We start from the raw sequence: 27,833 nt of genomic DNA, 5'->3' as shown, positions 1-27,833 counted from the left end.
TTATAGTGCCTAATAAAAATGACGTCATACAATTCAAATTACCAATGACAGGCCAATTTACATTGTAATTGGCCAATAGTAAAATGTATACTGGCCTATCATTGGTCATTTGTATTGTATGACGTCATTTTTATCAGGCACCATCAGCTGCTTTATTATCCAGCATATAATTAACTTATTCATCAGTCATTCATATCTATTTTATATTTAAGTCTTGGAATGGTTTAAGACCATTTTTTTGAATATGAATATTTTTTACCTGTAAAATTTTTCTGTTTGTCATTTGTTCTAAACAGACCGGACATTCCAAAACACGACGGACTAAACTTTTACGGTAGACAACTAAAATATGAAAATAGTTATTTATCCTATCGTATTATAGACAGCTTTCCATGGAAATTAAAATGAAAAATTATAAAATTAAAACAAGTTTTGTTAGACCCGAGAGGCCTAATTAAGGACCGGGCCAACACAACTGGTATTAATTTTATGATTTTAATATTCGTAGAAAATTGGATTTAATACAATGCTATACATGATTTTTCAGTATGGCTGATAAACGGTTTTAATTTTGAGGATATTTTTCGGTTTCGAAGCCAAACTGGAATAGTTATTTCTCACATCGTATTATAAACGGCTTTCCGCGGATATAGAAAGTACAATTATGAGATTAAAACTAGTTTTTTTAGCCCCGAGGTGCCGGAGGCACCGGCTAAAAAATCTGGTTTCAATCTTATGATTGTACATTTCTATATTCGTAGAAAGCTGGATATAATACGATGCTAGACATAGTTTTTTCGTATGGATGAGAACCGGTTCCTATCCACCGGATTCGAATGAATACGAGAAAATATGTTATTACCTAAATATATGTAGATATTTAAACTACTGCAGGGGACCTAAACCTTCGAAAACACATTTTGAAACAGAAGAAAAACAGGGATAATTTTGATGTACTTCAAAAGTGAAGGTGGCAGATTTTATGCTCAACTTTGCACTTTGAGGTAAATCACCACTCCAACGCAGATGTACATAGCTCTAATGATTGTGATTTAGGACAATCCGCGATTTACTCGGCTAGTATCAGAGATAAACGACTTATTTTTCTCCTAAAGACTTCCCTGACCAATGTATAGTTACTCTATGAATTGATTGTCGGTCATTGTCATAATATGAAAATACAAAAACTTACTTCTTCCCGAAGATGAGGCGCTTTCTTTTTCACTTGTACATCTAAAAACAAAATAAAATTTATTCGGAATTATTGTATGAAAATTAAAGTAAAAGAATAGAGGGGACATGAGCTATATGTAACTCTACCCCCGGGGAGGCGAAAATGTCCCGATTTCTATTTTTAATAAGCTGATAGCGTCGGAAATATAAACACAACCGAGTCCTACTAAAGAAAAGAAAACAATTTGCTAGCAGACGAAAATAGTTTCTACCACTTTGGCCAGGTAGTTTTCTGGATTAAACATCTATACTTATTATACATTTATTATATGGAATACCCTTTTGTTTTAAATTTTAGAAAATCTGTTTTGCAGAGATGGGTTTTTTAAAAATGCCGCGTTTTTTCTCGACATTTTTTACGCTATGAATAACAAGCGCGGCATTCGCGAAATCTAAACAGAGTATACAACTATTTATTTAATTATTTCGCTTTTGTTGGTACAGCCTTTTTAAAAGAAAAATAAATTATCTCAAATCAATTTTTGCTGCATATTAATTAATATATCTTTTTAGAGCTATATTAGACATTATACAAATGGCTAAAATAATAATTTTAAAATTTTGAATTCTTAAGTTGTATACTCTGTTTAGATTTTGCGAATGCCGCGCTTGTTATTCATAGCGTAAAAAATGTCGAGAAAAAACGCGGCATCTTTTAAAAACCCATCTCAGCCACACTATGAGCCGGTCAGCTGGTCCGAGTGATCTATTCTTTTTTATCAATCTATCTATCCTGTTCTTACTCAGATTTAGAGTGTTGTAGTTTGTGTTTGTTTGTACTTGAACCTTCTCCCCCCTGTTGGCGGCTTTGCTCAGTTTGGAGCACCTAAAAAAATAATATTTACTTCAAGTTTCAGAACAAAAAAAATATTATCAAATAAAAATCTATTTTGTTACTATTTCCGTATGTTTAATTAAATTTTATTAACCACTCCAGAGAAGCTTCAGATAGATATCCACGAACATATGTACATTTCTTGTTATAAAGCAGCTTCTACACTGAAAATATTGGTACCTCTGAATTATTTTGTGTAGCCTCTGTCTGCCTAGAGTGCTGTGCGTTACCACTGCGAGCCTAATTCATTTAGCGTATGTCAATCTTTCTCTAATATTAAATGCCTCTTAAGAACTGATACAAATAAATTAAAATTAAGGAGAGGGGTTAATTTTTTCCCTTAACCACGCTAGGGGTATTATACTTGTGGATTCAGATCCCTGCGGGGCTTCCAGTACCATTAATAACATAACCTGACCTGATCTAAGGTAATAATAAAATAAATAAAAATTTACCTTCCCTTATTTTAAATTCATTTTAAAAATGGGAGGGGGGGTGGGTGAGAGGGGTTTCAGCCCCAAACAGACAATTTCAGATAATACGATGACTTTAACGATTGGAAAACTGAGAAATGGTAGCAACCATGAGAATTGCGGGTCAGCTTAAAAATGTAACATTCAGATGTGCGCGCAGCTTACCACAATCTAAGATTGACCAAAGGATTCCCACTTTCAGTCTCCATGTGCTTCTGAATCCTAACTTCAGAGAATCAGGGCTACACACATTGGGAAAACGATTATTTTGAGAAAGATTTTGTCATTCCTGTTGGTGAGAATTCTGATCCTGATTTCTAGACTGGTCCTGCCGTTCTGCAGCCTCCAACCTGGACCAGAGGTCATTTCACATTTACAACTTTAGGCCAAAACCCAGGAATCTAAAGGGATAAGACAATAGCCGATAAATTAATGTACATAGCCATTGTATATACACAAATAACCCATACTATAGACTACAACTAGTGGTTTAAACCTTTGGACTCTCAACTTATTGAACCATCAAATTAAAGTCCCCAAAGTTGTTAGGCCAACGAATTAGAAAATATTATTATAAAACTTTGGGGACAATTGCTTATAAACAGCTTCATGTCCCCTTCCTCCTTTCTCTTAGGGTTTGTTTTATATAAGCACTATGGGTTTTGTTAAAAGCGTAGCTTTTCTATAATTAGGGTCGGTCCGTCCGTCCGTACGTCCGTAACGGATAGGTTTTTTCGTTAATTTAGGTATGTTAGAATTGTCCTATCGATTTCAAATTTTGCATGGTGATTCCTTTAGTAGTTAGGTACGATTTAGAAAGCGCAGCAACTCTATAATCATTACCAAAATGTCCGTATGTCCATTTTAAACATGTTGATTTTTTTTACTTTTTTAACAACAGATTTTTATGTGATCTAATCATCGGATTGATCTGATTTTTGGTATATTGATTCATGGGACAACAAAGTATAATGTGATAAGCGAAGCAACTCTATAATGAAGTCCTAAAAATGTTAGTATGTTCATAAACATTATCCTGTATCAAGCAGTTTTTCAACAAATTTACTTACAATTTAGTATTGACTCTTATACATTTATATTATTATCATTCAGTTCTGACACTATACAAATGTTGATGTCCGTTTGTCCTACCGTTTCAGTGCTTCGCTTTTATGGATGTTGTCATCCTTGTTTAATAATAATTAACTGTGAAATGATTCCTTGTTTGATAGATTTGATCCAGCCGTTCCAGAATCTTTAGCACATCAGTCTTGTTTCTGTCTTTGGCTAAGTCAAGGCATGTCTTCCCTTGGTTGTTCAGGATTCTAAATTGATAGATAGATACATGAATACTAATAGATAGATAATTAGGTAGATGGATAAGCAAGTCTTAGGTTATTTATTTATTTCCAAATATATAGATTAATAAAAGAATAGATAGTTAGTTAGACAGATAGATAACTTGAAAGATAGATTTTTAAAGGATTCTACAGGGTGTCCCTCGTAAACTGGTTTTTCTAAAAACACTTATTACTCCCTTAATATTTGAGCTAGCTTAGTAAAATAAAAAGTATTTGGGTAGGCTGCCACTGACCATTTAATGATATAGTGATGAAAAATCCGCAAAGATAACAGAAAAAAATCTACAAGGTAATACATAACAGGCTGATTTTAGTGAATATAAGACTAATCCACAAGAAAAATATTCCTTAGTTAACTTTAAAAGCAGCTGGTGGTCAAACGGTGAATCACAAAGACTTACTCCAGACATTATAAGAACTGGCATTGTAGTATAATTAAAAAAAACTGGTATATTTCAGGTTCTTGTGTGCATTTGAAGTGAGCTCTCATGAAAAATTAACAAAGAAGATCAATATTATGCCTATTTTTACATATTGTTCACTTATATTACACTTCAGATTCTTGAATATTGCGAATTTCTGGTATGCAATGTCAAGCCTGTTCTATTTTTGTGCTTAGAAATTCTGAGCGTACAGCCGTTTGGACCCTAACTAATCCTAAAGTTCACAAAGCAAATATTTTCTTGCGTGTTAGTCTAAATTCAATAAAATGAACCTCTTATGTAATACCTCGTAGATTTTTTCCTGTTTATTCTGTGGATTTTTCATCATTACCCCATAAAATGGTCAGTAGTAGGCTGCCAAATACTTTTTATTTTACTAAGATAGCTCAAATATTAAGGGAGTAATAAGCGTTTAAAAAAACAGTTTACGAGGGACACCCTGTAGATAGATACTTGGATAAAAATAGACGCACAGATGGATAGATAGAGAGGGCAAGGAAAGAGAATGGATAGATAGATAGATGGATACTGAACAGAGAGTAGATATATGAGTATGAGTAGATAGATTTAGCCTGGGTAGATATAAATTATAATTTAATGATTTGGATAGATAACGGATTAGTTTGGTTTTTGACAGATATATAAACCAATAGATAGATAGATATGTAATGATTAAAAGAAAGATAAAAATAGATGGAAGAATATTATCATCTTCTAGAAATAGATTGACAAAAAGATGACCACAAATAATGGATTTATTAATTATCCAATTGGTTTTAAACCGGATATCCTTCAAGCAATATCCGTTTTCTCTCAAATAATTAGAAAATACTTAAGAATTCAATTAAAATATTTTCTTTTATTGTTTCCAAATATTAGGATGCTAATTAATAACCCTTTTGTAGTCTTTGTTTAGATTAACAAAGTGAATTTTCAAAGCAAAGTTTTTCCAAATGGAGGGTAAATGCGTGTGCCTGTCTGTCATTCCTTTCAACTAAAAATATTGCAATATTTTATTGCAAGATATTGCTAGCTTGCAATTCCTGTGCCATAGAAATAGACGCATGGAGGGAGGGGACTTTTAGCTATTTATTACAATAGTCCCCAAAGTTCTAGAATTGTTATTTCTCGCATCGTATTATAAACAGCTTTCCGCGGCACCTCGGGGCTAAAAAACTGGTTTTAATCTTATAATTGTACATTTTTATATTCGTAGAAAGCTGGATATAATACAATGCTAGACATAGTTTTTTCGTATGGATGAGAACCGGTTCCTATCCACCGGATTCGAATAAATACAAGAATAACGCTTTCTTATTTTGGTTTATCAGAACATCAATAAAAGCGGATATAAAATAATGAAAGAATAGTTATTTCTCGCATCGTATTATAAACGGCTTTCCGCGGATATAGAATGTACAATTATAAGATTAAAACTAGTTTTTTTAGCCTCGAGGTGCCGAAGGCACGGGCTAAAAAAACTGGTTTTAATCTTATGATTGTACATTTTTATATTCTTAGAAAGCTGGATATAATACGATGCTAGACATAGTTTTTTCGTATGGATGAGAACCGGTTCCTATCCACCGGATTCGAATGAATACGAGAAAATTGTTTAGAACATTTTCACCTTTTATAATGTAAACAAATTTAGAAACAAGGATGACAGCATTCATGAGCATCAAACTATATAATATATCACAAATAAAGTGGGTCATATATATCCCCATGAAAAACAGAAGGTTAAACAAAATAAATAAATTAAATAATTAAATAACCTTAGAATAATTATCACAAGAAAATCCTCCTATAGCTTATTAGTAAGGGGAATTAACACAATAATTAAAATATAATTATCACAAGAAAATCCTCCTGTAGCTTATTAGTAAGGGGAATTTACACAATAAATAAAATAGCAGAAAACCACCAGATTAACGTTATAGAGTAGCTTTTTACTAGAAAGAAAACATTCTTTTTTCCTTAAGACACACTTAAAATATACAAACAAGATATGAAACATTTCTAGGCACTATTTGTTTTATTTTTTACTTTAAATGTTTAAATGTACTTCTTGCTTCACTCTAGCCTCTAGGGAAATACGAGAGGGTAATAGCCTAAAAACACCTTAAGATATTTATAAAGCTTTCCTGAAAAGTATGACCCATTCAGACCAGCAATTTACAAGATCTTTAGAGTTTTAAAAAACCATACTACTTTATTTTAACTTTAACTACATCAGGAGTAAAATACTAAACACCCCTTTACACCCTCAACCCCCTTTGACGTTGCTGTACCTTATATTAGCACTGTCCCTTAATAACTGTACCTTATATTAGCACTGTATTCCACAAGAAGTTTGACTATGTGAGGGTGTCCCGTAATAACTGTACCTTATATTAGCACTGTATTTAACAAGAAATTCGACTATGTGAGGGTGTCCAATAATAACTGTACCTTATGTTAGCACTGTATTCCACAAGAAGTTTGACTATGTGAGGGTGTCCCATAATAACTGTACCTTATATTAGCACTGTATTCCACAAGAAGTTTAACTATGTGAGAGTGTCCCATAATAACTGTACCTTATATTAGCACTGTATTCCACAAGAAGTTTAACTATGTGTGGGTGTCCCATAACTGCGGCACTGTGGAGAGGAGTCCAACCAGATCTAAAACAGAAAAATGGAGGTCGATTTTACTTATTAAAAAAGATAGAAAGTATTTTTTATAATTAGCTGAAGATGTTTTTTGAATTCTAGTAAGGTTGTCAAACGCCTTGAAGCCAAATTTTAAATATAGTGCTATTGTGCAGAGATAGAGGGGACAATGGGCTATTTACTATACTAGTCCAAAAAAGTTTTATAATAACGTTTTCTTATTTGATGGCTTAACAACTTTGGGGACTTTAGTGAGTTCTAAATGGTTAGTTTATTAGTGTTCAAACGTTTCAACAACTATCATCAATCTAAAGAAGTTGTAATATTGTGTATCATCATAGGGGATGTACATCATTTTATCGGCCATTGTTTTATCAGGTTAGATCCCTGGTAATTGTGTCTTTTAAGAAATGTTATAAAGACAACTTTTTACCTCGACTGAAGGTTGGCAAGGTGTGGAGCTTTACATAGTAGAAGGCGCGCAATAGGCTCATGACCTGCGTCTGCAGCACAGTGAAGAAGGGTCAACTCATCTTCATCCTGTAATTTTTACATTTTAAGTTAACAAATACATATCATAAGAAATGTAATAATTGTTATTTATCGCATCGTATCATAAACAGCTTTCCGCGGATATAAAAATATACAATATTATGATTGTACATTTTTATATTTGTAGAAAACTGTATATAATACAATACGATACATGATATTTTAGTATGGCTTAGAAACGGTTCTAATCCAGTTGATATTAATCGGTTTCGAAGCCATAATGTAAATAAACATTTATTATTTTATCTTTTACAAAAACTAGCAGCCTCTAGGGGCATTTAAGGGAAGAGTGGGGGGAAGTCAACTCTTTAAATTCAATTTTAGTTTTGAAAAAGAAATGTTTTAAAAATCGTGAAGAGATTTTTTTCTATAGACGATTTTTCTTTAAAGGTACATTCCCCATAATTAGTTATAAACCTCCCCTGGACCTATGGAAGCTTCACTGTAACCATATTGGTTCAGCGGAACGCGAGATCCTTAGCTACAAACATACGGACAGATAAACATACATCCTCTTACTTCTATATAAGGATAACTGATCTGAATGTTCCCATATCCAACACTATGCTATTATAAATTTAAAATAGCAGTCGAATGTTTCAAGACTAATTACCAATTCTTCGACATTGCCACCATTGGCCAGCAGAACAGCCACAACCCCTGCCTGTCCTTCCTGTACAGCACATCTCAGGGGAGTTGCTCCATCCTGACCCTAACATAGGATAATAGTTATTTATTGCATCGTATTAAAAAACAGCTTTATTTTTATAAAAATGTACAATTATAAAATTAAAACCAGTTTTTTAGCCCTTGAATGCAAAAAGCATGAACTAAAAAAACTAGTTTTAATCTCATGATTGTACATTTTTATATTAATAGAAAACTAAATATATATCAATGCTATACATAATTTTTCAGTTTGGCTGAGAAACCGGTTCTAATCCATCGGATGTTAATCGGTTTAGAAATGATACTGGAATAATTATTACGAATGTTGGGCAACAGAACAGATTTGAAGTCTGCCTTTACTTTCCAAGTAAATAGAATAATACTGTGTAAAGAATAGAAAAAAAACCCAATTCATATTAATATTTTGCCATTACATAAGTTTAAACTGGATGAAATTTAAAAAGATAGCTGCATTACACATTAATCATTTATAATGAAGTCATTTATTTTTTTAATAAAGAAATAATAAAAAAGGTCACCTTAGCGTCAATAGCTTCTCCCTGTTCAATAAGAAGTGAAACAACCTCAACATTTCCAGCAATAGCAGCATGATGCAGAGCTGTGTAACCAAGATCATCTTTCTAAACATTAATAGCAGCATGATGCAGAGCTGTGTAACCAAGATCATCTTTCTAAACAATAATAGCAGCATGATGCAGAGCTGTTCAACCAAGATCATCTTTCTAAACATTAATAGCAGCATAATGCAGAACTGTGTAACCAAGATCATCTTTCTAAACAATAATAGCAGCATGATGCAGAGCTGTGTAACCATTAATAATAAGATTTGTATTTTTCGGATAATATTTTACTAGGATATAGGGTTTGATCATTATTTTTGTCTTACTTATATGGCCTGTATGAAAACAATGGGTAAACACACATTGAAGCATACTTCCTACCTTTTAGGAAAATGCCATTTGGGAAGAAAATTTTCATATAAAATAACCATATCAATAAAATTTGTTTGTATATAAATGTACGATAAGTTTATGGTGAATTGATTTAATGACTTTAAATTAAACTATTACCCAGTGAAAACTTAATATACCAACACTAAATATCTGGAATATTGGCAAAATTAAACACGTGTTACATACAAACAAACAGACCGAGAGAGGGAAACGAAGCAGAATAGAGCAAGGTTTGCGTGTTTAAAATGACAAATCATAATTCTATAATAAAAAAAATTTAAAAAATGGTCGACCAATGTAATTGAACTTAAACCAAACTTGAACAAAAATAATATAATATCTGACATTTTGGAGAGCATAGCTACTACAAGGGTTTACATTTATGTTCGTTTATAAAATAAATGAAACAACATCTTTTAGTAAATATACGTAAAATAGGTTATCTATAATACAAAGTAGCTTGATGTCTGTCCGTCTGTCCGTCTGTCCGTCTGTCTGTCCCTTAAGATCTCGGTAACCGCTGAACCGATTGGATTCTACTCTTCAGGGTATATACCTATTGGTCCTGTGGTGGTTTTAAGCTATTTTTTTGGGGGGTGGGACACCCCCAACCCCCCCAAAAACAAAAAAAATCCCCCCCCATTTTTTTTTTTTTTTTTTTTTTTTTTTTTTTGTAGAAGAATTCTTTTGTAGAAATATTGTTTTGTAGAAGAATTCTTTTGTAGAAATATTCTTTTGTAGAAGAATTCTTTTGTAGAAGATTTCTTTTGTAGAAAATTTCTTTTGTAGAAGATTTCTTTAGTTCTTCTTATTTTTTTAAAATTTTTTTTGTTGTCATCTCTTGGGGCAAAGCCCCTAGAGGCTAGGGGCGAAGCCGCTAGTCCTATTATATAAAGTAGTAAGCTTTTTTTGTCTGTAGCGAAGGATCTCGCTAACCGCTGAACCGATTGGGTTCTCCTTAACAGGGTAGCTTCTCATAGGTCCCAGGAAGGTTTATAACTATTTTGGGGGAGGGTACAACGACCGACACTCCTAAGAGAAATCGCCCCTAGAAAAAAATCCCCCCCCCCAAAAAAAATTTTTTTTTTACCTTTTCTTAAAAGTCTAAAATAAGAAATTGGGCTATCAAATTGGATTCCCCTCTCCTCAAGCGCCCCTAGAGGCCTCTAGGGGCGTAGCCGCTAGTAACATATAAGGAATAGAAAAAAGGTAAATATAAAAGGTGTAATAATAAATATTATCCTTTGATGAAAAACAGTAAGTTTTTTTTGTCTGAAGCTTAAGATATTAATAACTACAGAACATATTAGGTTCTCAACTTTAGGTAAGCTTCATATAGATTTTAGGCTATTTTATTTTTTTTAATTTAAGCCTTTAAGATGTATTTATTTTCATATATGTGTTACTAATACAATTTCAACATGTCCTAATCCTTTAACCTATCTTAGTAAATATAATTTCTGTATAGTTTTTACAAACTCTGCCAAGTATTAAAAATTATTGTTCTTGTTTACCGAATTGAATCAATCTTCTCGGTGTCTGGCAAGGATTGCCAGAGACAAGGAACAAGTTTTATCAAGAAAAATTATGATCACTATAGCCAAGGATCTTAAGGGATAAGAAAGGGAAGATTAATTGAGTATAGTCATTGGTTGAAAAGTGTTAACACTGAAAGTTTATAAAAAATAATATAAAAAAAAACAATTAAATTCCTTAAAGTTTCAGTCAGCAAATTAAATATTATGTTTAAAAAATTTTCTGGACCAGTATAAATTACAATAAAATTTCTCCAACCCCCACACCCCCTCCCCCCTACATTAATCCAAATTAAAAGAAAAATCCGCTAGTTAACAGGAAGTTATGTAGCAGGAAATATTTGCTTACTGCTGCTATGTCAGATGCATGACAAAAACATAATTATGTGCTGTTTAAAGACTTCCAAAAAAAGTTTGTGTAATCAAATGATTGCATTGGTTGTTTTTAATAGTTCTCATTTAAAGTTAAATTTCAATCTAAATCTAAACCTTTGGGAGATTCGGAAAGTGTCGTGTGTTTCCTTCCACAATTCTGCGGTCATCTTTCCTTTTTAGACATATTTTTATGACGTCACACATGACACTTTCCGTATTTCCAAACCTTGTATCAGAAAATGTCTCCCTGTCCCGTTGGATTTATGTATTACACAATTTCTAAATTTATCCAGCACAACAATAATTTCTACACCAGAGATAGCCAGGGATCTAAAGGGATAAGACAATGGCCGATAAATTGATATACAACCCTATTGATGATAGACATTATTACTCCTTCTGTATATTACAATTAGTGGTTGAAGCGTTTGGACACTAAACTTAATGAACCAACCAATCAAAATTCATTAATTCTCCAAAGTTGTTGAGTCAACAAAAAAGATAACGTTATTATAAAACTTTGAGGACTAGTGTTTTAAACAGCCCAATGTCCCCTCCCTCTATGAAAGATAACTGCACGGATACGATAATGGCTAGTGAATTTTTTTCCATAGTTTTTTTTCCTGCTCTCTTCAAATTATAATCAAAGGAGAAGTAAGGATTGTAGATTAAATTAACTATCATTATTCTCTCCCTCCTTTCCTTCCTGATAGATAGCGTGTTGGAACAATTTACTTACAGTAGATACTAGAATCGATACATTATTACATGGATGTTGCACCAAATTTTCATGTACTCTGATAAAATGATACTCGCAGTTGGTTAAAATAACGATACCCTAAATTGACCCCCTTTACCCTATCCCCCCTACTTCTTCTAGATGAACGAACTGACAATAAATTAGGCCCATATTATCTAACTAAATTGACGACAAATTTTCGTTTGTCAATATATCCACGTGTTCTATATCCACGGGTACTAGATAAGCTTTCTATTTCACAAAATTACATAGAATTTTCTTTTGTTAAGATACTCTAGAATGGTATTTATCGCATCGTATTTTAGAAAGCTTTCCGCGGATATTAAAATTAAAAAATATAAGATTAACTCGAGTTTTGTTGCCCCGAGAGGAATAAGACAAAACTGTTATTATTTTTAAGATTTTTTTAATTATGGAAAATTGTCTGTAATACGATGTTATACATAATTTTTCAGTATGGCTGAGAACCAGCGGATATTAATCGGTTTCGGAGCCATAATGGAAAATGTTTTAAATAATCCAAAGAGGAATTGCACTAATTTACAATCCTTTTACCCCCAAATTTACATCAGAAACTTACCTAAAGTAGCAAGGGAAATTTGTCTGCATCTTAAAATCTTCATAACGACTAAACCGATTGGGTTCTCTATTTTAGATAAGCTTCTCTCATAAGTTCCGTGATGGTTTTAGGCTATTTTATTTTAAGATGAAAGTCTTGGTATGGTTTTAAGCTATTTACTAGCCTCTCTCAGCCCATTAATATACAGAGCTCCTAAATTCTATGGGCAAAGCCGCTAGTAATAAAGAATGTACCGAGAAACTCCATTTAAAGAGAAAGACTAAACTACATAACTTTTGTGTCACTTTTGAGGAAGACGATTCCCTTTTCTCCCATCTCTTTTGAAGAGATTTCCCCCCCCCCTTTCCCTTTTTCTTTTCCCTTTATATGACGTCATATGAATCGTCTTCCTCAAAAGGGACACAAAAGTTATGTAGTTTAGTCATTTAAAGAGTAGCTATGCTAATGTTAAAGGATATACAGAAAATTGCTTATTTTATCTACACAAGAATTCTTGCTCAAAACCTGTATTTATTTTCTTTAAAATGACTCATAATTATATTTTAAAAGTTCACCTATGTATGATTCATAGATATAAAGAGAAATATTTAGTCCATAATAGCGCAAAACTGGTAAAAACAAACAAAAAATAAATTTTTGTAAGGAAAAGTAACAGGATGTTTGCTTGTCTGTCCGAAGGATCTCGCTAACGCTGTCCATGGATGGTATCACCTCCAATTTTTTTTGGAGAGGGGTGTTCGCTTTTAGAAAAAAAACAAAGGTACCCCCCCCCCAAAAAAAAAATCTTTTGTAATTTAATACAGTGCCTCAAGGGCCTCAAGGAGCGTATGTTAAATTATAAGAAATTTCTTAAGATCAGTGCTTAACAGCCGGCTGATTGTGTCTCAAGCTGAGTGAGGCTGTGGCTGTTATGTCTTCCAAGCCGCGCGGTTTAACATATCGGCTGCGACTGCAGCTATATTAAAGCTCAGGCGAATGAGTGAAAATGCGGCTTCTAAAAAAGGTGCGTGGCCTTAACTGGGTGAGGCTTAGGGTAGCTGCAGATTCTGAGGTTCCTTTTGTAAGCTGCGCCTATATATACTTGGTTAAGATGAGATGATTATTAATATATATAGAAATCAAAATCTTATATATTCTTATCTCAAAGTTAATTAAACCTAATTTCTTTTATTGTGTTTTCAACAAAAGAAATATAATTTTCTACATCAAATTAATTCTTTTGTTTCAATCATTATCAATTAATTATTAAGACAATAAAAATTATTTTAGATAAGGTGATTTTATACATTAATCTTCAAAAAATATATTATTGTAAAAAAAGGATATGAAAGGTTGGCGTTTTTCCTACAAGTACTTTCCTCCTAACTTTGAAATAAATAGAGAATAAGTGGTGGGGTATATTTTGTTTGTTTGTTTGTTTATTACTTTATGTTAGATTAGGTTATATTGGTTACTAGGCAGCCCCGCAGGGTTAAGACATCACAGTATAAAAAACTCCTTCTTGTGCACTTTAAGGAAACGCACCGAAAGAGTAATTCAATGTAAGCTTGTAAAATATAAAAAAATCTGCATGCTGTCATAACTTCTATAATCATATCCGCAGACAACTGTCTATAATGAAATACTATTAATATAAATTTCCTGTCTATGAAAAGAATAATGGTTAATAAGTATTAGGATTATCGGTCTATATTTAGGTTTATTAGAACAATCACTAATAGCCCAAGTGAAGCATCTAAAGCCCACTCAATTTTCCGTTAAATTACTTAATGTCTTTTTGTCAAAGGAGGGAGGTGACATTGGACTGTAAATTACACTGGTACCCAAAGTAAATCCATATGGGTGAGTAAAAATTTGGAGTGTTAAAGCATTTCAACCATTAAATCTAATCTACAGAAGAGGTAATTTTGTTTATTATAATTGGGAGTGAATTATTAAGTTATGGGGGTTGGGGGTAAGATGGTTGGTTCACTTTCAAACTAATGTGTATACTGGTTTATTTGTTATGCTAGTAAACACAGGATTTTCTTATTATTGGGTAATTGTTACGATAAATAAGAGATTTAGATATTTTTACCATTTATAGATCTTTTGTTTTGTTGTTCTTCTTTTGGAAAGAAACAAGAATGACAACATCCATAAAAGCGAAGCACTGAAACGGTAGGACAAACGGACATTAACACTTGTATAGTTTCAGAGCTAGATAATCAGAAAATAAATGAATAAGAGTCAAAACAAAATTGTGAGTAAATTTGTTGAAAAACTGCTTGATACAGGATACTGTTCACGGACATACTTACATTTTTAGACTTGACTATAGAGTTACTTCGCTTATAATATTGTACTTTGTTGTCCAAGGAATCAACATACTAAAAATAAGATCAAACGGATAATTAGATTAGATCACATAAAAATTGTTGTTCAAAAATTAAATCAACATGTTAAAATGGACGTACGGACATTTTGGTAATGATCATAGAGTTGCCATGCTTTCTAAATCGTACCTAACTACTACAGGAATCACCATTTATGTATAGAAATGTATGTCTTTCCGGGGAGGAGGGGGGGATAAAGAGGTGTTTAGACACATCAAACAATTTTTAGGCTCGCTTATTTTTTTTCATTTTACCCGAAGCTTTTAATAATACATATTACTTGCCTATCATTGGTCTATTAAAATGAATACTGGCCTGCCATTGATACTTTAGTCTGTGTAATTGGCCTGTCATTGGTCATTTGTATTGTATGACGTCTTTTTATTTATAGGCACTATAAACAGCTTCATTTTACCCCCTTCATAACAAATTTACCCTCACTTTGAATGCGCCAAAATAAAGAGGTCTGAAATTAAACGGTAGAACAAACGAACATTATCACTGGTAGATTGACAAAAATTAGTAAGCAGAATATAAATCCAAAAGTATAAACAAAATTGTATGTTATCTTTTTCAAATTTATGTAAATATAGGATTCTATTTAAGGACATAATTACATTTTGTGACTTGCTTAATTATATTATACAAAAAAAGTTGCCAAAAAAAGTAAAAAAAGGAGCATAATTTAAATGAAAGTGGGGCTTTATAATACGCTTTCTAAATCGTAACTAATCATCATACAAAATTTGAAATCGAAAGAACAATTTTTGGATCTACTGCAGTTCACGGTAAAATATTGCTGGTAACTAATATTGCCAAAAATCTATGAATTTTAAAGGCTGCTAGCTGCCAAACGGCTGAACGTACAGATCATGCCCGCACACTGTTTTAGGCGGCATAAGAAGGCCTACAAATAATCTGGAATAGCCATAAATCAATAAGGCATAATTATCTCGCAGTGCAGAGAAATGCGCGAAAAAGGCATATTTTATGCGTTTTTTCTTCAGTGAAGCTTTCCCTGTGCATCACTGAATCTTGGCTATTCCAGATTATTTGTAGGCCTTCTTATACCGCTTAAAATGGTGTGCGGGTATGATCTGTACGTTCAGTCGTTTGGCAGCTAGGAGCCTTTAAAATTCATAGATTTTTGGCAATATTCGTTACCAGCAATATTTTACCGTGAACTGCAGGAGATCCCAATTTTTACATGCATAAATTAACGAAAAGAGCTCGCTGTGATGTACGGATGGACGTACAGATCATAATTGTATAAAATCTTCGCTTTTCAAAAGGTAAACTTACTGTATTTATATTCTTGACATGTTTCTTGATGTATTCTATATCTCCAGTGTAAATAGCATCGAACCACTAAAATAAAATAAAATTATTAATAGTTATGTCTAATCTTAGGGATCTTATGGGATAAGACAATCGAAGATTAAAATTATTGGGTAAAAAGTTTGGAATATTGGAACTAACCAATAAAAAATTGATAAAAGTTCCCAAAGCTTGTGAGCTAACGAATAAAATAACGTTTTTATACGACTTTGGGTACCGGCGTAATTTACAGTAAAATGTCCCCTCCCTCCCTGGAATACACATAGATAAGTTGTTGGGGCCATTATTGTGACATTTGATGGGTAGGGAGGAGACATTGGGCTCTTCATTACACTAGTCCCCAAAGTTTTATACTATCGTTTTCTAGTTCGTTGACTGAATAACTTTGGAGACTTTTATTAAATTTTGATAAGTTGGTTTGTTTTATTTAGTTGAGTGTCAACCTGTCATTGAAATCTACAGAAGTAGTAATTTTGTGTATCATAATTGACGTTGTTAAAACGACCATTTATTTATCAATTTAATTAAATATTATCAATTTATTGACCATTGTCCTATCCCTTTAGATCCCTGGGCATTTATAATTGATTGTTTGAATTTACCATCGTATAGTGGATCTTAATCAGTTGATATAAATCAGATTCGGAGCCAAACTGGAAATATTTTTAATAGCGAAGCTACTCTATAATTTGAAATGTCCGTATGTCCGTCTCTCCGTAAGAAACGATTTGGGGGAAACGTGATTTATAAAAGATAGACAGATGAAATTTTTAGTGAAGATTCCTATTATATATGCCCATTGTTTTGTCCGTCCGTCTTTTTTTTTGGGGGTGCTAGATCGATTACCACAACTCCTTTTCAAGATGGAGGGCTCAAATTTTAGTAATTAATCAATTTTACATTCTACATATTTTCATAAGTTTTATTAAGATTTGTCTTTAAATTGGGGTGCTAGATCGATTTCTAGATTTTTAGGTTTTCGTAATTTTCTCTTTTCCTTTTCAGGATTGACGGCTGAAATTATCAGGGATTTAATTTGCTCATATTCTACATTTGTCCATCATATTTCATTAAGATATGTCTATTAATTGCGGTGCTAGATCGATTCCTATATTTTTAGGTTTTAAAGGTTGCGTGATTTTAAAGGTTTTTGATTTCCCTATTTTATCAAGTTTCATGTTTATTGTATGACACTGCTCTATATTAATTTTTTCCCGATATCCCTTCATCATTTAAGAGCTTCGCTACTTATGGATGTTGTCATCCTTGTTTTCATATATATTTGATTAAAATTTCACGATTAAATATGTAAAAAATGTTGTATGAAAGATTAGAATTTTTACATTCTTTGGAGAATAGTTATGTAAGGATATTAAATTTTAATTTTTCCTTTTTTTAACAATAGGCATATTTACAAACATTTTAACAATGTTTTTTTCTAATACTGAACAAATGGTTATTTATCGCAGTTTAGAAGCCCTAAGCTAACAAAATTGGTGTTGATGTTATGATTTTATTATTCTTGGAAAATTGTCTGTTATTCGATGCTCTGCGTAATTTTTCGGTAAGGCTCAGAACCGGTTCTAATATTGATCGGTTTCGAAGCCATAATTAAAAGTGGATTATCTCCATTTTTCTATATGCAAATCGGCATCTCCATAATATTAATGACATAAATACTGAGGAGTAGGTTTGCTACTACCAAGTTACACCATTTATAGAGCAGATGCGCTACAAATAAATGTACTAGTTTGTCACAGGGAGGGAGGGGACATTTGGTTGTTAATTACTAGCCCCCAAAGTTTTATAATAACGTTTTCTTATTCGTTAACTTACAACTTTGGGGACTATTATTGAATTTTTATTGGTTGGTTCATTAAGTTGAGCCGTTTTACCCCCTAATTATTCTACAGAAGGTATAATTTTGTGTATTATTATTGGGAATGTACAAAAATTTCTCGGCCATTGTCTTATCCCTTTAGATCCCTTAGTTTGTCATGTATCAATTTTCTAACAAAGGCTGCAACCAACAAATGGCTGAATGTATATTTGTGCTGATATGAAAAAAGTTTTCTTTACATTCGTCAGGGAGGGAGAGGACAATTGATTGTAAATTACAAGGGTGACCAAAATTGTTGGCTGAAAAAAGTTTGGGTTCTTTTATTGAATTTTGATTGGTTAGTTAAAAACTATAGGAGACAAAACTTTCCTACCAATGATTTTAACATACAGAAGGGGGAAATTAAATTAACATCACTGGGGATGTATATTAATTTATAACCCATTGTCTCATTCTTGAGATTTGTAGTAGGTTATGTAACTTTTTTTTTACACTTTTTTAAAGGTGAAGAATCTCTGTGTGACATGCGACTTTCATAGTAAGAGTAAGGGGAGTGCATTGGCCATAAACAGGCGCAACTCATAACCATGCACATTAAAAGCATTGCATCCCATTTTATAAAGTAGTAAGGTTTTTTTTTGTCTAAAGCATAAGATCTTAATAACTGTTGAACCGATTTAGTTCTCCATTTTAGAAAAGCTTCACATAGGTCCTGGGATGGATGAAGCTATTTTTCGTTAGATTTAAGGCTTGGGATAGCTTAAGGCTATTTTTCATCTCCCTACCCCTTCGAATACAGAGCTTTGCTAGTTAAAAATAATTACATAAACAAATATAATTTGCATCTGAAATTACATTACCTAACTATTTTACATAACTATAAGTAATTGAGTAAAGTTTTGATAAGTGGTTTCATTTATCTTCATTTCTCATACACACACAAATATAAATCTGGGAGAAACAATTGGTCAGATTCCTTCACCAGATAATGGGACAAACATTATCCCCCCTCACCCCAGGAGCTAAAAAGTGGTCATTTTTCTCGCGTATTTTCAGTAAAAGCGTACACACAACAAAAAAATACGCGAACAAAATGACTCCCTTTGTAAATATTAAAACGAGAAATCTGAAACCTATTAAGAAATGAAATAAATGGAAAATCAAGGAACAATGGTTTCTATTCTTGGTTACATTCCAAATCTATGTATACCCTGAATTTAACCCGACAAAATATCAAGATTTTCGGCAGTTTCTGTTTGAATTACACCGATGAAACATCGCCCTTTGTACAATCAAAGTTCATTATTAAAATAAACTTAGGCTTAGCGGATTATAAACCCAAAATTTCCTAATTAGAGCTGAACAAATAAAATAAAACTCTAAATCGAATATCAAAACTAGCACTATAGTTAGTAGAGATCTGAAGGTACATCAATAAACATAATTAGCACTTCTACGTTTTTGAAATTATTGGTTAAAAAGTATGGACACAACTGGTTTACAACTAACCAATCAAAATTCAACATAAGAACCTAAAATTTTGAGTAATGAATTAGTAAATGTGGTTATAAAACTTTGGGTTCCAGAGTAATTAAATATCCATTGCCCGCTCCATTCTGATAAGTAGAAGATGTTGTATTTTATACTTCACAAATACACTAAGTCTTTGTGAGTTTAGTATTTAAACCTTTCAAATTTTGAGAAAAAAGTTTTTAGGGGGGTGTTGTATTGTCTAAGAGAGAAGGGACAATAGGCTATTTATTACACTTGTCCCCAAAATTTTATAGTACCGTCTTATTATTTGTTGGCTTAACAACTTTGGGGATTTAGTAAATTTTGATTGGTTGTTTCAGAAGCTAGTAAAAGTGACTGACTCAGATCATGACGTCAAAAAAATAACCAATGAGAGGCCAGTATACACTATAATTGACAAATGGTAAAATTTATAGTGGCCTCTCATTTGTTAATTTTTTTGACGTAATAATCTGAGTCAGCCACTTTTACTAGCTTCGTTGTTACGTAAAATTGAGTGTTCATACGTTTCAACCACTAATTTAAATTTACAGAAGGGGTAATTTTGTGATCATCATTGGGGATGTATATTGTATATCAATTTATTGGCCATTATCTTTTCCCTTTAGATCTATAGTATTGTCCACTATAAGCTAGTGGGAATTTTCCAAATAATCTTTATGTAAGCCTAAGAAAACAGAGAGATGGATGGAGTGGATAAAAACTAGCAGGGCAGGGATGGGACAATGAACAATTATTAATTATCATCCATTCTCTCTCAAGTTTACAACAGTAATCCTTATACTTTTCCATTAATAGAGAAATGAAAGGTTGTAGATTATCTTTTGCCAAAAATCGGGACATTAAGAGTAGACAAAATAAACTTCCATAAATAGTCTTGTATTTGAAGAAATTATGTAATTTTTTTGCTTTAGCTAGGAAATAACTTAAATTTTGCCTCTGTTAACTTCTAATGTGTATTTTGTAAGTACGTCTTGCTGTTTTGGAGGAGCGAAGCTACCCTATTTTTAAAAAATCTATAAACCTTCATAACTTTAGTTAGGATAGAAATATTTTAACAAAATAAACGTCTATGTGAATATTTCTTCAATGCAAACAATGTTTGTGAACAAGAATATAGCGTCAGGTGCACCCAGTTCGAGTCCCTGCATTTTTTGGTAGGTCCAGTATAAGTAAAATAGGACACTTATAAGGCATATTTTCAAATATTTTTTTTACAGATATAAACAATAATAACATAATTTTTAAAAAACTTTTGATTTTGTGTTATTAGCTTTATTCTAAGTCTAGCTATCTTCATTTAAAGTTTGTATAAGAATATAAACATAATTACTTATATTATTCTCACACGTATATTGCTCTCTCTCTCTCACACGCATATATTATAAGGTTTTAGCAAATATTATAAAAATCCCCAAATTTGAATTTCGGCTGGACCGAAACCGGTTAGAAATACAAATTTTTCTAGAAAATATGAAATTTAGCAAATTCAATTGCTAAAATAAAAGTATTTATAAGTCATCTTTATTTAACGACTCCTTTAACCCTTATATGTCCATTAAGACTGCGAGAACGGCAAAAATCGTTAAAAATCACGCCAATAGCGGCAAATAACGGCGAAACGGTTCGCCGCAGGCAAATAATACAAAAGTAAAAAAAGATCCGCCTCAAAAAGTTAGAAAACATTGCAGAGTTGAGTTTGGGCTCTAAAATGACTCTTTCCTACTCTAACGAGGGAAAATTTGAAATTAACAAGAACGAAATTGTTCAAACCATGCAATGTGAAATGCTCAATGACTCAAAAACGGCTGGGAGGCCGTTTTTGGGTAAAATGGAGAAAACTGATTTTTTGGGGTTAAAAATCTTAATATTTTTGGTGAAATTTTCTCACAAAATGTAATTTTACACCCACAAAAAAATATTTTTTAAAATTTTTTCTTTAATTAGACATTAGTACAGGTATCTGAAAAATACCTCAATCAAAAATTATTTGCAAAAGCTAATTGTAAATGTATTTTTTGTTGCTTTGAAAAAAATGGGTAAAATAATCTGGAAAATCATCAAAACTGAAAAGAAGTTTTTCACTACCTTTTTTTAAAAATGGCATAAATCCGCCAAAAATTACTATTTTTTAAAAATTTCTTTTCTAGCTGTCTACTTATAGCCATTATTAGGTCCCAGGATAGATAAAAGTTGATTTTAAATTTTTTGGATGTCCCACTGGATCGCACTGTGATGTTCTCTTTGGGAAGCTGTTTTTATAATGCCTATAAAAAATGACGTCATACAATACAAATGATCAATGATAGGCCAATACACAGACTAAATTACCAATATCAGGCTAATTTACATTTTAATTGACCAATGGTAGGCCATTATGACGTCATTTTTTATAAAGCACTATAAAAGCATCCCTCCTTGGCCATGAGAGAATAAGGTTTGATTTTTATTCAGATTAGAGATTACATTAGCAGCCAATCTTACTTTTGCTACCAGCAATATAGTTCCTTTTTTGTGTTTTTAGGTTAAATTTTCACAAAATAGAACTCTTCAATGTGTAGGTTAGCATTTATCACTCGGAGTTTTCACCTAAATTGCCTGTCATTCACTGAAATCTCCACCCCTTATTGTTGAAAATAATTAGAAAAAGGATGGCGGGAAGTTTTTTCCCCTCTGTCTAGCGGATCTTTTTTTTGGTAAACCTATGATCTTATTATATAGATTGAAAAGAAAACATTTTACGTGCTACTTGAGTTCTCTATTGTAGGCAAGTTTCACTTAGACCCCGGGGGTTGTTTTCGGCTATTCTATTTTTTGGATTTAAATCATGTGGTGGTTTTTGGCTATTTTTCTGCTCTTTCATAACCCATTAATTATATAGCCCGTTTGGGGGCGCAGCCGCTAGAAAACTATAAACTTTAATTTAATAATAAATCCCTTAAAAGGAAAATGAGCTTTTATTAGGAAAGAAAAACTTGTGTACTATATTGAGCTATATTAGAATAGTTTTCCTAGCTAATGCGTAGATTAACAGATAATGGTAATGTCCCAAGATCACCATTTATAGATGGTAAACCTTAATTACCACCCCCACCCTTACCCAATTTTTAAAAAAATTGAGACATCTTTCTATAAATGAAAGTCAAAGTGAAAGTCATTCTTGTGGGAGGCCTTATCCACGCAGGACTAACCCACATTTAAAAATATTAAGTTTAATTTAACATTAACAGAGTAGATTAATGTTTTATTTTTTTTCTATTCAATGACTTAACTTAAGGTTGTCCATGACACATCAGGTCCAACAACCATGAATAATTTTTGGGAGCTAATCTTTTCTTTTCAGTCCAACCACATAAGGTATTAGGTAAGTTAATGCCCAACAGAAAATCAGCTCATTTATTTCACGATCTTCGTCTGGACGTCCTAACTCTGCATGGTTGTAGGTTGCACCAAGGCCAAGTCAATACCTTTACTTTGACTATTAATGTCACCCACCTGACATAGCAGCAGTATACCACGTTTAACATCTTTAGACGCGGCCAAGATTCGAACCCATCACCTCCCCCCGACAGGGTATATTGAAACAGGGGGGCAAATGAACCATACTAGATACTTTGAATAAATCTAATAAAAAGAAAAAGTGATCGCAATTGATGTATACATCAGGCAGGGATAGGACAATGGCGGATAAATAAATCTACATCACTTTCTTCTCATCAATGTTTACATTTACGGCCAAGGTAATATTTTTCACATAAATTTTGGGGAGGAATGAATAATTTTATCGTCTATTGTCCAATCCCTGTGTAACTTTATACATATACAAACATTAAGAAACTTTTTCAAGAGCCCTCAAACCACAGACAACGAGTAGTGACAGAGATTCAAACAAACAGATCATCTAGAGAACCAAATTATATCATCCGCTTGTAATGGGATGCAATACTCTAACGCCCACTGGTGGATTTTAGTAACATCCAACAGACAACCAACCCTTTAATTGCACGACCTTTGTCTAAGCTTTGTCCGAACTGTGCGTGGTAATGCGTTGCACCTATTTATAGGCCAAGGCTTTCCCCCTTCTCTAATTAATGTTGCGCACTGACAAAGCAGCAGTAGGAACCGTTTGTGACGTCTTTAGTTATGGCGCGGTGTCGCGCCGAGATTCGAACCTTTCACCTCCCCGACGACTATCGAGTGCGCTCATTGTTGAGCCTCGGCCGCGGGTTAAAAAAAACACATAGTGGAAATAGTTTTATCAATGCTGTGACAGTCGCGTCAACAATAAAAAGCTACACAAAAAAAACACATTAATGTGTACACGTTGTTCGAAGACTTTGTTATCCGGGTTCAGGTACACAATGAATAGCTCGTGGTGTACCTGTCCTCTAAAGATTATCCAGGTTCAGGTACACATTAAGATTTTCTTGTGTTCCTGTCCTCTTAAGGTTCTCTAGGTTCAGGTACACATTAAAATTTTCGTGTGTTCCTGTCCTCTTAAGGTTCTCTAGGTTCAGGTACACATTAAAATTTTCGTGTGTTCCTGTCCTCTTAAGGTTCTCTAGGTTCAGGTACACATTAAAATTTTCTTGTGTTCCTGTCCTCTTAAGGTTCTCTAGGTTCAGGTACACATTAAAATTTTCGTGTGTTCCTGTCCTCTTAAGGTTCTCTAGGTTCAGGTACACATTAAAATTTTCTTGTGTTCCTGTCCTCTTAAGGTTCTCTAGGTTCAGGTACACATTAAAATTTTCGTGTGTTCCTGTCCTCTTAAGGTTCTCTAGGTTCAGGTACACATTAGGATTTTCTTATGTTCCTGACCTCTAGAGGTTATTCGGGTTCCGGTACGCCAAGAAAGACTTTGTGATTTACATCTCCTTTAGAGGTTATCCAGGTTCAGATACAAAGAGAAAGACTTTCTTGATGTACCTGTCCTGTAGAGGTTATCCAGGTTTAGGTACGCTAAGAAAGAATTTGCAGTGTACCTATCAGGTTCAGGTATTTAGGCACACAAAACCTTTTCTCTAACCCTTGCCCTGCATTGGGCCATAACTATTAGTGGACTTTGCCTGCGGTGCCCAGACCCTGCATGCAGGGCTACCTAGTATCCAATATAACCTAACCTAAATTGTTAAAAAAAATACTACCTTTGGGTTACCATAGGAGTTTTTGATGCTGGTTATCTTTTTAGGTTTTCTGCTCCCGTTCCCGGCAGGAACATAAAAAGGCATTTTTAACTGAAAAATATTTAGTAATTTTTTTTTAAAAAGATGAATTAATTCCATGGAAGTATATGGAAAATTCACAAAACAAATTTAGCCGTCTACTTAAAAAGAGCAGCTGAAAAAAAATCACATTTCCCTCATTACGTTACGGACTGACTATCAGAAGGATGTACAGACAAAAATAATTATAGAGTAGCTTCGCTACTAAAATTCCATTAGATGAGTAAGTTAGGTGTTGGTTAATATTATTTTGACTTAGATAGGTTAGTAACGGATGGTTTTTGCCTATTTCGGAGCTACTCTGATACCATAAGTTGCAACAAATGGTGGGGAGGGGGAGTTTTGACACATTTTAAATCAACTTATAATATAAGATGCATATTTTGTTTTATAGTTGATTTGTAACTTAAATTTTTTTGTTCATTTTTACCTGTACAGAGACCACCTGGAGGCCTGCAGCATATTTTGTTTTATAGTTGATTTGTAACTTAAATTTTTTTTGTTCATTTTTACCTGTACAGAGACCACCTGGAGGCCTGCAGCTCTGGAACCTGGAGGTCTATCCAAAAGAACTTAAAACTTCGTGAAATTCATCATATAAGAATGATTTTATCTTTAATAACCTATCCTCTCAGTCCAAAGATGTAGCCCAGGTACCAGGTTTACGCAAATGTGTCAAAACTCCCCCCCCCCTTTACTTCTTTAAGATAACAAGTTGTTGGACCTTGTAACGCTGTACGGACATTATCTAATTATAGAGTATCTTCGTAGTATCCCGAGAAAGGTCAGTTTTAATTGAATTTTAAAGGGCAATGTTACTCATCAATTGTTTAAATTAATGATATATAATTTAATTAAGTACATTTTATAATATGCTACAATTTTTTGTTCTTTAACATCTAAATTACCACTGAAAATATAGGCCTAAAGGTCCAAGGATTGTTTCTGGGCTTGGTTTTAGGCTATTTTCCTGTCTAATTCTTACATAAGAATCTATATTACTTTTTTCAGTAAAAAGGCGCACCTAATAAAATATAAAAAAGAAGTATTTTATTACAAAACATAAAATATCACTTGTTATTTAAAGTTTTTATACCTATAAAAATAACTATCACATTTAAATTTAGAAAACAAACCAGGATGTAATTAAAGTAAATAAACAAAGACATTCAAAAAAATATAAGAAAACTTAAAATATATGCCACTAATATTTATAATCTATGAAAATAAGTATTCTATGAAATAAGTATTTTAAAAATATTTTATTTCAATTATTCTTAACTTTTACTATTTTGCATTTAAATATTTTAGGCATGATTGAAGAATAATAATTGTTTATAATGAAGTATTGAATATAGTATGGTGTTGACTAATAATAATGTAAAAGTTTCTCTGCTTATAACAACATAGAAACATCAGAGAAAATACAAAATATCCTCCCAAATTCAAGTAATTTTTTCAAACAATATTCGGAGTTAGCAAAAGTTAGCTTTCCATGTAAAAACTAGAATTTTTGTGACAACTTATATTTTAATGATTTTTATTGACTTTATGACAATAAAAGTTATGAAATATGCATTACTTAACAGCACAGCAATGGAAAACTAGTTATAAACTAAATGAGCTTTAAAAAAACTTAATTTTCTAAATTTTTTTTACAATTGACGTACGTTTGGGCATTTGCTAATTCTAGAGTAGCAGTACTACTACTAAGCTTTTACTATACCTGATATTTACATTGATACAATGTCCTGCACGAAACATTAATGCTAGATACCCATATCTACCGATTAGCAATGTAGTATTTTCCATTGCCTACGGAAACATAAATATGAATAATGAACTAAATCCCTTTTTGTTTGCTAGCCCTTTAAAAGATAAAGGAATTATTTATTTATTTACTTGTATGTTTTAATAATTGTTTCTAAAAAATACGATTATATATTTATTTAATACCTATATTTGCGACAACTTTTACTACACAGAAACACCCAATTTTGATCAACAACAAAATCCCTGCCCCTCTCGGAGAGCCTCGAACCCACAACATACGGATAAGAAAACCAACATTCTATAAATGAGCTATGAAGGAGATCAAATATCAAGTGTGAAAAAAGACAAGGTAGATAAAAACTGAAATCTTATAGCGTACTATAAAATTTCACACTGTTTATGTATATCATCTTAGCCCAGGGGTAGAGATGAGAGTCCAGTTTTGCATCAGTTCAAGTCAGAAGGTTATAAGTTCGAAACTACCCAAACACTATATTTTTAAAGATTTACATTGTACCAACAGTCACTTAAATTATAAATCTGTTTTTGGTGAGACTCAAATCGCATCCATAAGACACGATAGACAAGGAAATAATAAACTGAAAAAATTAATCATGTCAATCATCGCTGGGATTTGAACCCGCAATTATCATAATCGATAGCTATTACTTTGACCACCCTAACAAAAACGTTAATAAATTTTCTTCAAAATTAATAAGATACAAAAAGAAAGCGAGAGATAAAGAGAAAAGAAATCCTATTATATAAAGTAGTAAGGTTTTTTTTGTCTGTAGCGAAGGATCTCGCAAACCACTGAACTTATATGAGTATCCTTTACACAGTAGCTTCTCATAGGTCCTGGGAAGGTTTATAGCTATTTTTGAGAAGGGTACCACCACCCTCCCAAGAGAAATCACAAAAATCCAATAAATATAACTAGCGCTGCCTAGCTGAAACAGCTAATCTTAACATAGATTGAAAAGAAAACATTTTATCTACCCCTAGAGCCTCTAGGGGGCGTGACTGCTAGAGTAATACATAATAAACTAAAATAATAAATATCAATCACATCTATTATCACCGGGATTTGAACGCATGAACATCATAACTGGAAGCCCACACTTTGACCACCATACCAAAAGAGACAATGAATTTTCTTCAAAATTAATAATATACGTAGAGAAAGCAAGAGAGAGAGAGAGAGAGAGAGAGAGAGAGAGAGAGAGAGAGAGAGAGAGAGAGAGAGAGAGAGAGAGAGAGAGAGAGAGAGAGAGAGAGAGAGAGACTGAAGAACAAAATATTATA

The 27,833-nt window shown here is 32.7% G+C and overlaps 1 protein-coding gene across 1 annotated transcript in view; it reads right to left on the bottom strand.

Annotated features, from left to right (window-relative positions):
• Nucleotides 1-24,763, bottom strand: part of LOC145332230 (uncharacterized) — a 28,740-nt gene extending 3,977 nt beyond the window's left edge. Inside the window, exons 1-12 of the mRNA XM_080177183.1 lie at nucleotides 24,678-24,763; nucleotides 16,125-16,190; nucleotides 8,763-8,864; nucleotides 8,168-8,266; nucleotides 7,436-7,542; nucleotides 6,928-7,014; nucleotides 3,764-3,866; nucleotides 2,833-2,893; nucleotides 2,249-2,310; nucleotides 1,977-2,059; nucleotides 1,193-1,233; nucleotides 260-342 (exon numbers count right to left, since the gene is read on the bottom strand). Coding sequence (XP_080033309.1) covers nucleotides 260-342; nucleotides 1,193-1,233; nucleotides 1,977-2,059; nucleotides 2,249-2,310; nucleotides 2,833-2,893; nucleotides 3,764-3,866; nucleotides 6,928-7,014; nucleotides 7,436-7,542; nucleotides 8,168-8,266; nucleotides 8,763-8,864; nucleotides 16,125-16,190; nucleotides 24,678-24,761 — 978 coding nt within the window. The 5' untranslated portion in view covers nucleotides 24,762-24,763. The remainder of the gene's footprint in view (nucleotides 1-259; nucleotides 343-1,192; nucleotides 1,234-1,976; nucleotides 2,060-2,248; nucleotides 2,311-2,832; nucleotides 2,894-3,763; nucleotides 3,867-6,927; nucleotides 7,015-7,435; nucleotides 7,543-8,167; nucleotides 8,267-8,762; nucleotides 8,865-16,124; nucleotides 16,191-24,677) is intronic.
• Nucleotides 24,764-27,833: the final 3,070 nt, after the last annotated feature.

This window comes from Acartia tonsa, chromosome 11, assembly GCF_053477335.1.
Source record: "Acartia tonsa isolate MP-2025a chromosome 11, ASM5347733v1, whole genome shotgun sequence".
Lineage (NCBI taxonomy): Eukaryota > Metazoa > Arthropoda > Copepoda > Calanoida > Acartiidae > Acartia > Acartia tonsa.
Note: the sequence above shows the minus strand (reverse complement) of the source record. Positions and strands in the feature narration are given on the sequence as shown.